This window comes from Crassostrea angulata, chromosome 3, assembly GCF_025612915.1.
Source record: "Crassostrea angulata isolate pt1a10 chromosome 3, ASM2561291v2, whole genome shotgun sequence".
NCBI classification, from domain to species: domain Eukaryota; kingdom Metazoa; phylum Mollusca; class Bivalvia; order Ostreida; family Ostreidae; genus Magallana; species Magallana angulata.
In genome coordinates this window covers 42,221,017-42,235,438 of record NC_069113.1, presented here as the reverse complement: position 1 = coordinate 42,235,438, position 14,422 = coordinate 42,221,017, and the positions used below count along the sequence as shown (strand labels likewise).

At 34.1% G+C, this 14,422-nt stretch overlaps 1 protein-coding gene across 1 annotated transcript; it reads right to left on the bottom strand.

The window, feature by feature from the left end:
• Window positions 1-4,447: 4,447 nt before the first annotated feature.
• LOC128175336 (mannan endo-1,4-beta-mannosidase-like) lies at window positions 4,448-14,158 on the bottom strand. Its single transcript, XM_052840871.1, has 8 exons — window positions 13,953-14,158; window positions 8,826-8,921; window positions 7,010-7,192; window positions 6,700-6,905; window positions 6,164-6,384; window positions 5,407-5,560; window positions 5,140-5,211; window positions 4,448-4,914 (listed from the first exon to the last, which is right to left on the bottom strand). Exons 2-8 carry the CDS (start codon window positions 8,875-8,877, stop codon window positions 4,645-4,647), a joined length of 1,158 nt encoding a protein of 385 aa, XP_052696831.1. The 5' UTR covers window positions 8,878-8,921; window positions 13,953-14,158; the 3' UTR covers window positions 4,448-4,644.
• Between the last annotated feature and the right edge of the window lie 264 nt (window positions 14,159-14,422).

Below are 14,422 nucleotides of genomic sequence, written 5' to 3'. Positions count from 1 at the left end.
AAGTTCTATATACGCTAGCATGCATATAAATTGATACTTATCAATGCATGTACATGTATTACGCGCACGATATTAGCACAAAACAAACAATTAGCACGATTCCATTTATATTGGTACTAAATAAATATTTGGTCAAAATGTCTCTTCTTTTCGGTATTGCTTAACATAGGACTAAGCTTAATATGAAAAAAATTAAATTCTGGAATGATACGTGAAGTTTTGCATTGATAATCGTTTTGAATAATTTATAGTCTGAGCAAGTTTTCAGTCCCTTTAAAAAATTTTATAAATAAAATAGAACAAATAAAGCTGAAAAACGACAAAGAAATCAATTCATAATCTGATTGTGGTTAAGTTGCATCACTGGCGTTTCAAAAACTTTAGAGTGATTGTAACCAAAACTGTGATTTGGGCTCCGATAAAACATCAAACCAATGATGGAAGTGTAATGGCAATGCTGATGGTATTTACACCTTTAAAACGGCATATTCACAATCGCTGCCACTTCCAAAGGTAGTGGTGTCACTTTAAGTTGTTTTAGGATCTATGCTACTTAACTTATCAAACAAGTATATAAAATTATATAAATTTCAGGAATATGCATACATCTATTCTCTCATGTACTCGTTTCATAAAAGTTAATTTATTGTTTTAACTAGCTGGAATTTCCTCTGCTGCACTGGAAAGTGTTTTCAGGCAATCTTCCCTGCTCTCCTGCACAGATTGTTTTATTTTATTTGTGTGGTCTATATTTTTCGTATAGAGAAACATTGGACGTTCAACTTCACACAAGGATTGGTACCTGAGGGTGTGTCATGATTTTTACTCATGCACATGTGTCATGATTTTTACAGTTCAACGTCACTGAAAGAAATCTTGTAATTGAAAATGATTAGAAACGAAAACTTGAAACACAGATTGCCTTGGACCTGAAAATATGTTCTGACCTTGAGCTTTGGTTATTTAGGTTAGTTCAATGTCACTGAAAAAAAAATGGTTTATCTATTTCTTTTCAAAAAACAGTTATTATATTTTCTCATCGGTGGTATCATTTGTGAGCTTGCATGCACAGTACCTTTAGCTATGTCAATTTTTATCGAGTTATTTTTATTCCAAATGATATACAACAATAAACTTGTCCTAAGAAATGTATGTTAATACAACGGCACAGTATCGTGTAGGAAAGAAATCAAGAACAGCAGATGTAACATCAGGGGTACCACAGGGGACGATGTTGTGCCTGCTTCTCTCTCTAATAAACTTTACTGACCTACCAAAGATTATCTAAGCCCGACTTTTCGCTGATGACTGTCTACTTTAAAAAATGATCAGAGTAATTATGAAGATACCAATCACATCCAACAAGACCTCAACAGACTCCAATTAGGGTAAGATGAATGGTTAATGTCATTCCACCCAAATAAGTGTGAAATGCTTCGTGTGACCAACAAAAGGAAACCTATGATCAGAAACTACACAATCCATCGAAAGAACTTACTCACAATAAAGTCTATTCAAAGTACCTAGGCCTTAACATCAGCAGCAACTTGTCATAGAATCAGCATATTAGAACAATCAATGCATTCTTAGGCATTACAATTGAACATGTCCATTAACCATCAAGATGCAGTTCTACATAACCATAGTACGACCGATATTGAAGTATGTTCTATCATATGGAGCAATAACAGAAAAACTTATAATTTCTAAATTAGAAACGGTACAAGAGATGAGCAGACGGAAAGCAAAGGAAACCATGCTTATTAAGATAACATCACAAACTTACTTTCTACCCAGGGAAGCTAATTTAACAATACATGGACATGACACTAGGTTCCTGCTTCCTTAATCAAGGATTCAGAGTCACCAACTACGTTTTTAAACAGTCTTCGAAATAAAGCGGTAGCCCGATGACCGAGGCTAGTAAAAAACGGGATTGGGCTACCAAATATTATGCATGCCCTATGGGCAAAATATAAGGAAGGTGCTATCCCGGGTAAAAAAAAACCATCAAAAGGACCGCTCTAACAGAAAAAGAAAAGGTTAGGGCGAAGAAGAGGTATAAAGAAAAGTGTCAACGGAAATTTCAGCGAGCTTAGCAAGACCGGCCATGGCTAGATTTCGTAGATGGCCTGATGTACTGCACCTGGTGCAAGAAGAAGGAAAACGTCGGAAACTGGTATGATTCCTGATCATAGTGATGCTGGAGTAGTCACCCCATCAGAAAATTCAGGAGAGGAGGTATTCATCTTTTACCTTTCTTACGTTTTACATATTGTTTAGAGATTAACTTACTCTTCAGAAAAAGTTGACAGCCTTTGTTTTTTTATTTATAGGATGAAAGTGATGATGAAGAAGTGGAAGAAGAGTATGACTACGAGGATTCTGAAGAATCTGACAATGAATTGACAGAGCTAGAAGTTGAAAGAGAGTTCGAGCTCTTGTAGTGTAGTGCTAACTTTCAATGCATTACTAAAAAAAAAAATAATTTTTGTCGAGTTGTTTTTATTGTTCTTGATTTGGGCTGTTAAAATTTTGTTTGGGCTACCAGATTTTGTAACCTCACCTGTAGTAAAAAAAAAAGTTAAGCGCAAAGACTGTTTAAATCGGCAAAAAGACTAAGGAACAACTTACTATCAAATGCAATCAAAGCCTCTAGGAATTCCAGGACAGCGTCAGATCTATAAATATGAGTTAGATTCCTAAGTTTTAATTGCATATAGTGCCAAAAAGACTTTAATGAACTGTAATATATTGATGGGAGGTGTTTCCCCATGGGTCATTCGCGACAATAGACCAGATTCATGGTGGCATGCGAATTAAATGAAGAAGAAATTAAAATCAATTCTATGTAAGAACCAAAGATTTATAAAAGGGTCTGGCCACGCATAGTCACCAATTTTCCTTATATTTAATATATGGACACACCTAGGTGTAAAACGTAAAAACCGACTAAAAGTTGGTTGCTAGGGGTAACCGTTGCCATAGTAATCGATGCTCAAGATGGAAAAATAGCAAAACTTACCTACTTTGAAGCCATATTAGAAGGTTTTGCCCACTAATGTAAACTATCAAAGACACAAAACAGCCTTTCTCCTATTTTCAATTATTAAATTATATCATAAAATTGATGGAGAAACCAATACTTTTTAAATGTTACCATGGAAACAGTTGCGAATTTTTGAAATCAGTTTTCTGCGGTTTTTTAATAAGCAAAAATGGGAAACTGTTCAATATTTACATTCATATCATTGCCCATGCTATATATATTTTATTATGAAAATTGACATCCGTTGCTATGGCAACAAGGCCTAAAAATAGGAAAAACTGAGAAATTTAAGATTATTTTGATATGCTTTAATTCCAGATTTTAGAATTTTTGCAATTGTTTTAGTTGGAATTTGTAAAAATATATATAAACTTTCATTATATACCGCAAAACGCTTTGTTATGCAACAGAGATGTGTTGTTGCTATGGAAAATTAAGTTGTGTAAAAAATCACACAGAAATACTTACTTTTCGAAAAGTCCATAGCAACGGCAATTATTTTTAGAAAATTTCAGATTTTTATCAAGTGTCATTAAAGTCAAGGACTTACTTTTTTTTTCTTTTGATTTTATATACTTATTCATTATAAATGAATAATATCCATTCAAAGATGCCTAAAAATATTATAATTTTCCTTATTCTGATTTTTTCAGCTTGTTACCATAGCAATAGTTCTCATTTTTCATATCTGTATTTTAAATTGCACAATCAAAATAGTGCTTACCGTAATATCCGAGATTTGCACTTTTTAATCAAATTAAATGAAGAAAATAGATTTTAAAATTTCTGTTTAGTAACCATGGAAACGCTCTAAAATCATGCGTTTCTCCACGAATTGTTTTCATTCTTTTGAAGAATGACAACTTTTTTAAATAATATATTCTACCCTTGAAACCCCAAGTTCTGCATATTACTCACAATATGTTCTCAAATGAGCATTAAAATGCCATTTATATCTTTACCCTCGGTTACCATGGCAACGGGACCACATAGCAACAAACAAATGGTGTTAGGCTTTTTTACTCACCAAAGTCTATCAAATTGTCAGGTATGAAGAAAATCCGTGACTATGCGTGGCCACCGAATTTTGATTCTTACATAGAATTGATCTTAAACACACATGAAATCCCACCCAAGTTTTATTTGACAGCAAGTTGAGAGTATGGCCTACATGATCGAATGAACATCCATAAATGTTTTAAAATATAATCCATATTGAAAAGTATTGGCTGTTGTACTGATTGTCAATAACAATAATTTTACTCACTTTGTCTGTATAATTGAAGAGATATCAAGAGAGAAATATATGTTTAGTGACAATATTATATGCAATGCTTCATTTATACAGGCTATGAAAATACGTTCATTGGTAAATTTGATACAACTCGCTAACGCGGATTGTGATTTTTTTTGCAATGTTTGATGCATTTATTCCAGTTTATACATGTACTACAAAAGTAAGTATTTAAATACTTTTCTTAACGATATAAACTGCCATTTAAATGAACCTAACATGAATCAGCTAAAGAGTTCATTATAAGAAATAGTCAAACTGAAGAAAACTGAAGAAAACTTTTAGTATAAGTTAATAAACATTAAAAAAAATCAGTGACCTCGTTAAAGGTCCCGTTGTAATGTATCTGTACGTGGATGGTGCCGTGGGCCCCGCTGTAGTTCCTGATGTGGTTCAAACCCTGCAGCATGTTATCCATGTTCCCGTCTGTCTCTGACCAGCCCCACCCGCCGGCATATCCGCCATTATAGGCGTGGTCATAAAGCTGATCGATGGTCATTCCGGCGCCATTCTTCTCCCGGAACTCTCCGATAACCAACGGCTTGTTGAGACCAAAGGCGCTAAAGTTGTGCTTAAAGTTAAAAACAATTAAATTGGAACAATCTACTTGAATCAAAGAAATGTTACTACTCAAATAATCGTAAGAAAAGTTTTTGAGGTGTTCATATACCAGGAAAATGATGATAATGACAATAGAGAAAACGAGATTCAATGCTGATAAAAATAATTTACGACCATCGAATTAAAATCATTGGATACTCTGAACTCAATCACACATTCTTTTAAAATATTTTACCATAAAGGGAGATTCGGTTCCGAAATATCCGTTATAGGCGTAAGAGTGAATCTGATAAAAGGAGAAAGTGCCCTGAAAAAAAAAGAGACAAGCATACGTTAGTAGTAAGCAGTAAAAACTTCTCAAAAGGAAAATTGCTACTCGCCATCTTCCAAACTCAAAACTTGTGAATCTTGAGATCTCACTTAGATTAAAATCCTCTTTTGTTCATTGTAACTGTAGCTTATTTCTTTTTTATACAGCATTAAGCGTTTCCTTACAACTTACAAGTGCCTTTCCTCCTGCCTTCACCAGACAGCTATCTTTGTACATGTTATGGAAACCAAAGTTATCCGTGTTGACCTTCCCGTTCCAAGCTCCCACTGTAACTAAAGCATGGGGATCAACCTCTTTAATGGCAGCCGCTTGCCAGTTGAAGAACCTTGATGGAAAAGACTATGTATTAAACATTATTGTAGTCAACGCAGAACAAGGGTGGCTATTCCTTAAACTTCTAGAAGTAAAATATTTTTGATATAAATTCTATAAAATACATGTAGATACGATTCAAGTTCTTTCCAATATTGATTGAAACTGAGAGTGGTCTCGAATCTGGGGTTTTTTTTTTAAAATAGTAGACTATTAATTTAATTTTTGATATTTAAGACTGCCATTGAGCCTTTACTGACACAAACGTTTGACTTTGACATTTACAGTGTCTGTCTTATAAATGTAAAGTGTAAATAATGTCTGCATATAAAGTTTCGAAAAGGCATAAAAAGAGTCAGATCAAAAGACCAGATAGACCAAATGCTCTGCGGTTTTAAATTTCCATGACACAACTGATTTGCTTTTATTGAAACGCTCGGCATCGACCTGTGTAAAGCAATTTACTTTTCCATTACTAAGTAGTGGTCACTACTATAAACCACCGTCTTTTGTCTTGGACCAAAAGTCTCAATTTGAAACCTATTTTCTCCCTTAATGACATATAAGATGTTTAAAGCACTAAACAGACAATTATTTTGTTTTTAGAAATCATTGCCTTAGCAGTTCCTGCGGCGTGTAAAGTTTGCCTGCCCAACCCGCCCCTGAGTTGAGGAGATGGCGGGTGTCAAGGCAGGGGTCAGTGCTGGTCAGGTTGGGGATGAGTTCTCCCTCCGGCTCATTCATCAGATCCCAGCCCCCGAGAGACGGCATGTCTTTCAGAGCGAGTACCATGGGCTTCAGGGCGCGGTCAATGTAAGAATTCAGTTTACTGGTGTCCTGTTGTAAAGAAGTACATTTATAATTTTCTTACGACATTGTTTTTTAAAACCAGTTTTGGGACTCTATTAATAGGAGAGGACATATCGAAAAATATATTTTCTACTCATACTTTACGTTGTAAAAAATAGTAATTGCTAACTATTTTTCTTAAGAATTTTTCAGTTATATAAAGGCCATCAATACTTAAAATTATATTTCGTTATTTGTAATCTTTATGTAATGTAAACTCATAAGTATTGTTGGCCTTAATATAATTTACCAAATATGTTAAATTAGTATTTGTAGAAGCAATTTTAAATAGTTTGATTTTACCTGAATCAAACCGTTTAGACGATAGTGATAATTTTGGTTGAGAGCCCCATTCCACAACGTTGGAAATACAAATATATTGTGTTGCTGGGCGGCTCTAAGCATATCCCTCATATCATTGATCAAAGTACCGCCATTGTCAGTCCCTGTCACGTGACCATTGCTGTCAAATTTAGGTGAGGATTCTCCTTCTATATGAATCCAAATTCCTTTATAATATAAGAAATAATAGCATATCGGATCAAGATTTATAAGTAGTGTAGATACATGTATTTCACAAATAATTATGAATGATTTTTTAGTGAAATCTCACGGATGGAATTGGCTCCAGCGGCCTGTAGTTGTTGGAACACGTGCTCGTATCTGGCCTTGACGCCATTATATTGTCCGTTGCCGAAGTCATAGGCATAATGCTCCCAGGCTTTGTTAATCCCAGCAAGGAACACCCTGTTTCCATCATATGTGAAATTGGTGCCATGTATTCCAAGCCGAGCCCCTAACAGAAACACGGCATGGTTGAGGATGAGAAAATATATAAGAAAAAAGCAAAATGTCATAACACTAGAAGTCTTAGTTTGGATACCTGTCGGTTATGATGTGGATAATAAAATTCGGTTCAACTCTCAGGCCCGGTAGTTTCTATAGAGCTGTAATCCGTAAGAAATAGAGGAAATGATACTTAGTTGATGTAAGTATTTAACAGAGTTCAGTTCTTTAATGACAACGTTCATTCAAACACTTGTTTTTTTTATAGTGGTTACATGGTTGATCCCTGTCTTATTTTTGAACTATATGTGGTTTAATTCGTGATCAGTCAGAAATTTGTTAGACTGACAGCATGGACTTCATGGACCCCCGGGGCAGGTTTCAGAAAATTGGATGTTAACATCAATAAGACAACATGTAAATTTACACCGACCCAGTAAATTCAAAATTTTTAATATGATAAAAGAAATAAAATAACACATATATTTTGGACTACCTAATTACTTCAAATGATATATTGATAAATATTGAGCACATTACACAAGTCATGTACTTCAACAAAAAAAAATGCCGAGTAAGGGCCCGCTTTAAATTAAAATTATACATGTATTGTACGGATAAATCATTTAAGATTTCCATGTGTTTTGACACTAAGTAATACTCCTTGCGCTGGTATTCCAAAAAATCATATACTTCACCATTTTTTTGTTTCCGTTTAATGTTTTATCTATTTGTATAATTTAATTTTGATATTATGTGTTTTTTATCTTGGTAAATTATTGAAGGAAAAGGAATATTATTTTAAAATTTTAACCTTTGTTTGAAACAAGAATTTATCAAATCTTAAATATCTTTAAATAAAAATTATTACTATTACTAGTTCCTCTAAAATTGATCATATTTTCACATGCTACATACACCTTTACATAATAGAGTAATAGAAACAATCTTATGCATACGCAGTGCTGCGTTGTCAAGGACTTAAACTAAAGCTATAGTCTAAACTTTACGCCTCTAGTTACGCCGCTTTATGAAATGCAAAATACGTCCGACTAAGCTTCGGTGTAAGTCCTCGGACTAGACTAAAGTTAGGCCCAAAATTTAGGCCGTTTTATGAAACGAGCCCCCGATACTGTAGTTGTAGTGAAGTAGTATAAATGAATTGAGTGTTCCTTTTTGTTAACTACTGATCGACAACAGCCATGATCTACACATCTTTAATCATTTTCTATGCAATATTGAAGGAGATGAAAATATGATAACATGAGCAGTAAAATTCTTTCTTAGGTGTTCCATACAAGGTAGGAAGGTAGGATCATTGCAAAAAAAAAATACGTAACCCACTAATCCTGCAGTGATCACTGTCTTCATTTGACCATATGAACCATTAAAAGAAACTTTTGAGATATAAGAAAAATTTGCTTGTAAAACGAGCTTCAAGTTTTCTGGGCATCGAATCAAATTGCTCCATTTTGAGTTGTCACAGTAATGGCAGCGCCCAGTACTAATTGCGTGTGTCACATGTATGCTTAAAATCAATGAAAAAAATTAGGATGGACGTTTTAGGTCCATTATAATGTTACACAAATTATCCATTACTGGACAAAACGTTATAAATGAAACAAAATTGTTAAAATATTAACCTGATCCAAGGTCCGCCAATAAAAACAGTCCAATAAACACTATCCACCACATACTGGAAGTCGAGGCCAGAGGGGCTGATAAAAATTCAGATGGATCTGGCATAGAAATTATAAACATGTTTGAATATAAATTACCATGCTCCAAATACTTCATAATTGTTCTCATGATTTCACATTTCGGCATAGATGTCTTTTTAGTTTGAGTATAATTTTTGAATAATGAAGTAGGAGTTTTTAGCACGAAGCATAATACTTGAACGTTCCATAATCTTTAGGTCTGGTTTGGGTTACTTGATAATTTCTACGACTTGTCGTTGATTAAGAATCAGCCCTTCCTCTCCAAAAGATTATTTTCATAAGATTTTATGGGCGAAGACCATGGAAAAGATTGTCCCCTGGGTTGAAAGGTCTTCATTCACAACCCCAACCCATTCCGGATATTCTTTTCATGTGCTTTAAAATAGTAATATTTGAGCGTATACAGTGTATTCATTCATTTATTCTTGAACGCACTTCGTCATAGTTCGACATTTTTTAAACTGCCAAGAGAATTTTAGAAAAAGATGGGCGTGAAGAGATTGATTTATGTTTTGAATGTTTATTTGCACTATTTGTTTAATTTTAAATGAGAAAAACAGTATTTCTTGTTATGACTCTAACTACACCCAACCCCTTGTGGTACAATGTTTATAATATACATGTGTATGAAACAATTGACAATTCTCATCCAATTCACCGGTATTAAAACACAGTAAATCTAGTCCTTAACTTTAGCAGAATAAATGCGTAAAATTAAACCAAACAATATTAACAGCTCTCTATTTGCATCACTTGGTAGGCATGTTGTCTTGTACAACTGCATAGGCAAAAGTGAACAAAGATACATTTCTAAAACTCACTCTAATGTTCTGATACGGGCAAAGATCAAGCATCAAGGCAATGGTTGTCAATATCAAAATCAAATAAAACAACTTGTACTAGATACACCGTTTTTATGAACAAATGGTATTTAAAGACGTCGAAAGATGAAAGTTTTGGTTGTAGGGTATCCCGTTTTAATCAGTCTTTACAATAATACATAGTACATGTGTATGTTATTTAACAGTCGTTTACTTTGTAATTTAAACGTACTTGTTTCAAAACTCTTGGAGATTTTAAAGTGGTTGGGTGTTTATCGTATCTAAAACCTTAAGGTCAGACGCGACCTATCTTCCATCATTCTTTAAAAATGATCTTACCTCACGGCGATCCCGCTGCGTCCTTAAATAATGTAAAACGCCAAGGTAAACGCCGTAGAGTCTCCTAGAGCGCCGTAGGAACGCCACGGCATCTTCGTCCATCGCGGTGGGAACGCCTTGAACATTGAAGAACGCCATGCGACGGCGCGCACTTTGAACATACACAAAGTACGCGCCGTGGCTCGGCGTTCTGATAAACACGCCGAAGAAGCGTAGTGAGGTCGCCGTGACAGCGCCGTAAGATCTCCAACAGCTCCACGAGAGCTCCGTCGGCGCGCTCAAGGAACGCAGCTAATCGCAGTGTAGACGCAGTGATAAGTCAATTGCGCTTGCACAGAGATCTCACGGAGTCCTTTGGGATCCCACTGCGTCTCTATCACGCTCTCACTGCGCATCCACAACATTTGAACAAGTTGCTTTCCATTTGGCTGCGTTCACACAGCGACCCCAAAGAGCTGTTGCTGCGTTCATCGCGCTCTCGTGACGTTTCTTCTGCGTTTATACCGCGGTCCCACGGCGTTTCTACTGTGTTGTCATCAAGGCCACGAAAACTCGAAAAATGGCTGTTGTACAATAGCAAGCGATGTAATAATTATCAAACTGGATGTAGATGACTATGTAAAAAGTAGAATTTGCTAATATTCCAAGACCTATCAATGGACATAGATGAAATTCATGCCATTTGGTTCGGATGTTTTCAAATCTTTTCTATGTTTTCTGACAACTAATAACGGATTGTTTTTGTAGACATGACTACTGAAAGTTTTATCCTAGTCCTTCACAAATTGTTAAGAAATAACTATGTTTTAATATTACAATGTACCTTTTCATAAAATCAAAATTTTTTAATCATTTGTTTACTAGTTGTAAATTCTTGTTTGTTTCCCATACAATTGTACAAATTAATATTAACCTACCAAGAAGTAGAGAACGTCTTGTGCACTCAGTAAGCGCGCAGAGCACGCCGTGGACGCGCGGTTAAAATCTCCTAGCACGCCATGAGCGCGCAGCGGAGACTCAGCGAGAGCGCAGTTAATCGCCAAGTAAACTCCGTGGAAACGCAGTTACACGCCGTGGGAGCTCCGTAAGAACGCCTCGGTCGCCGTAAAACGGTACATTTTTTTCTTAATTTTCCTTGCGACCCTACGGCGATTCCATGAATTTTACAACGCCGTGAACACGCCGTGGGGACGCAGCTTGGTGTGACAGGGCCTTAAAGGTTTTCACTACGTAATTCCGCAATTATATTTATATGATATTTTTCTATTTAGATAATTAGTTTTAATATAAAATATGTATTTTGAACTTTTATAAGCACTCAATTGCATTTTACAAGCTATTATATGGAAAATCCAAAATATTCTAAGTTCAAAATTAACCTGGTAATGTAATCTGAATTTTTGGCATTGACTAGTTTAAATGCAAATAAATAGTAAATAATCTTTAAAGAAAAATCATCTAAAATTGAGGAAAATCTCGTATGTCCATAAACTTTTGTTATTTAGTTTAAAATCTTAACAATTTAAACTTTGACAGATATAAAGGTTTAACAAACTTCGTTACGATGTTAGGTTACAATGCTATTGCATAAGGGGAAACTAATAAGTTAAAGTTAATTTCATTGTTCATATTTTATCGCTTTATAATGATTTGCTCTTTTTTTATAATTAAGTGACCAAATGGAATGCTTAAGCAATTTGTATAGATAACTTTTCTTTATACAAGTTAATTTATTAACAACTCATATTAAGGAGATCGTTTCTGGTCCTGTATATACATTTCTTAAGTTATTAAATTGATATTATATTTTCCGTTTCAATTTAAGTTCCGCTTTTTATAACACATCCGTATTTACAAAATAATTGTTCCGGCGCAACATTTAATACTGAAATACGCATATATTGATAGTCTAAACAGGATATATTTCTATATTATTATATTATATATAATACTGTGCCGGATAATTATGCCAGTGCCAAGTTGGCATTTTTGCACCCGTCTAAGCTGCATATATCGAAAAATTCAAATATGCCATATGATAGACCTATGCTTACAGAGTTAACAACCACCTTTGTTATCATTGTATCTCACCTGTCAGGTGAGATATTTACCTTTCAAAAAGAAATTTTTATTTGAAAATAATTTTTCCCACAGGAAAAACAATATTCCTATAGGTAATTTGAAATTTCCTATCGGGATACAAGAACTTCCTATAGGAATTATAATAATGCACTAAGGAAAACTACATGTCTTAATCAAACTCCTACAGGAAATACCATTCTCCTACAGGAAATATAATTTCTATAGGACTTTTAAAAATTCCTATAGGATTGTCAATATTTCCTGTAGGAGAATCAATTCTCCTATGGGAATTATCATTTTCCTATGGGATATTAATTTTTAAAGGTAAATATATTACCTTTCAGGTGAAATACACTAAAAACAAAAGTGGTTATATACTCTCTAGACAATGGTCTATCATTTGGTATAAATTGATTTTTCCGAAACTGCATCTTAAGCGGGTGCAAAAATGCCACCTTGGCACTGGCATAATTATCCGGCACAGTGTTATATATTTATATATTATTCAGCGTTTTAATTTAAATATGAATACATTTTGATTAATCTAAATGAAGAAGGAAAAACATGTATGTACATGTTTTGTTTGGATTTTAACATGTATGTATTTTTTTCCATTCTATTAAACAAGGAAAAACAGAGTTGAGATCTATCATTCATTAGATGAAACCATGAAGGAAGTAGGTATCTATTTGAAACATTACCTTCTTCTATACGTGCATATGACATAATATATATGTTCTCTTTTCTTTTTTTTTTTTGGTTGTTTGTGTTTTGTTTCTGTGGGCGTTCATATATTTAAGCAAAACTCTCCTGAATTTAATGTTTCCTTTCTATATAAATGACTTGAAGCATTAAATGTGACGTTTTGTAATTGTTTTTAGAGTGTAGACAAATGATGTAATACTGTCGTGAATAAATAAACGAAGCATTGAAAAATCTGATGATATTTTTGTTGTTGTGTTTGAATTCTAGACAAAATGTACCACTTAGTGATAAACGTGTTTTGAACGTTATGATTACGTTTTTGTGTTCAATTTTGTATCAAAGATACTAGTATACACTTTGTTGATGGGATAATAATTTAGTTAATTACTCCTAATTCAGGAACGGGATGTAAATTAAATGCCGCGCATGAAAGTTTTTTTAAGACCTTTCGTCGTGGACAAAAGGCACACAAACTATTTCAAGGTGTATAAATAAATAATAACCCAGATTTGTTCGTTAGAATCCGCAAAGACAAAACATTGCAAAACGAATATTCAGATGATATCATAGTACTGACCAAAAAAATAGCATCATATTACGTGTCTTTCTGAAACTCAGAGAATTACATTTCAAGGAATAAACTTTTTGTATTCTGGGTCCTCAACAGTTGACTTTCAATAAAAGCAATGGATTAAACCTCGCTATTCATTTTCTACGTGAATCTCAATGTTCACAAAACAGCACGAGGAATAGGATAATACTGAATTTTTCATGATTTGAAAGAAAATAAAGAGAAAACAACCAAATTTCTCATACTCTTTTTTTAATATGCCACAGGGTCCTGTAAATAAATGACACCGAATCTCTGGTAATGACTTCAGCTACATTGTGGTTTTTTTTTTCATTTTGAGGGTCATATATATGAGAGTAAAACCTGTAAGTATACTCCAACCCACACTCACCAACATGCAAACAGTCAAACAATTACACAATTCATACGCAACATCGCACGGCAATTTAGAACATTTGAATAAAATGAATTAAAAGTAATTAGCAAAGAACATCAATAGATATTTCAATTACATAGTAAACGAAAGCTTACCAGATATCCAGAACTGTGAGTTTACAAAATAAGTGAATATCTTGACAAGGTAAAGGTACACTTCGCTGTATCTACCATGAAGGTATAGGTCGTAGCATTGGAGAATTGATTGGATTTTCGCTATTTATAGTGATTTAGTAAATCATGCAAATTATGAATTGAGTCGTTAATTTCTATTTCTTCAATAAAGAAGTAAATAATCAACACACATCCGTTAAAAGTCCTCACATAACAAAACAAAACTAATTTATATATCAGTCCTTCACGCTCGATTGACAATGCGCGCCTAAGGTAAATACGCAAAATTTATAAGCATTTTTGTTACGCAATCCTTTTTTTGGCTATTATACAAGATAAAATACTTCTAAATTTAAAAACAATCCAATAAAATACCTGTAGGTCTCCATTTTTAAAAAGCATGGATCGAAAATTTTACTGTCCATTTTGAGAAATGATGGACAGAGACAGGT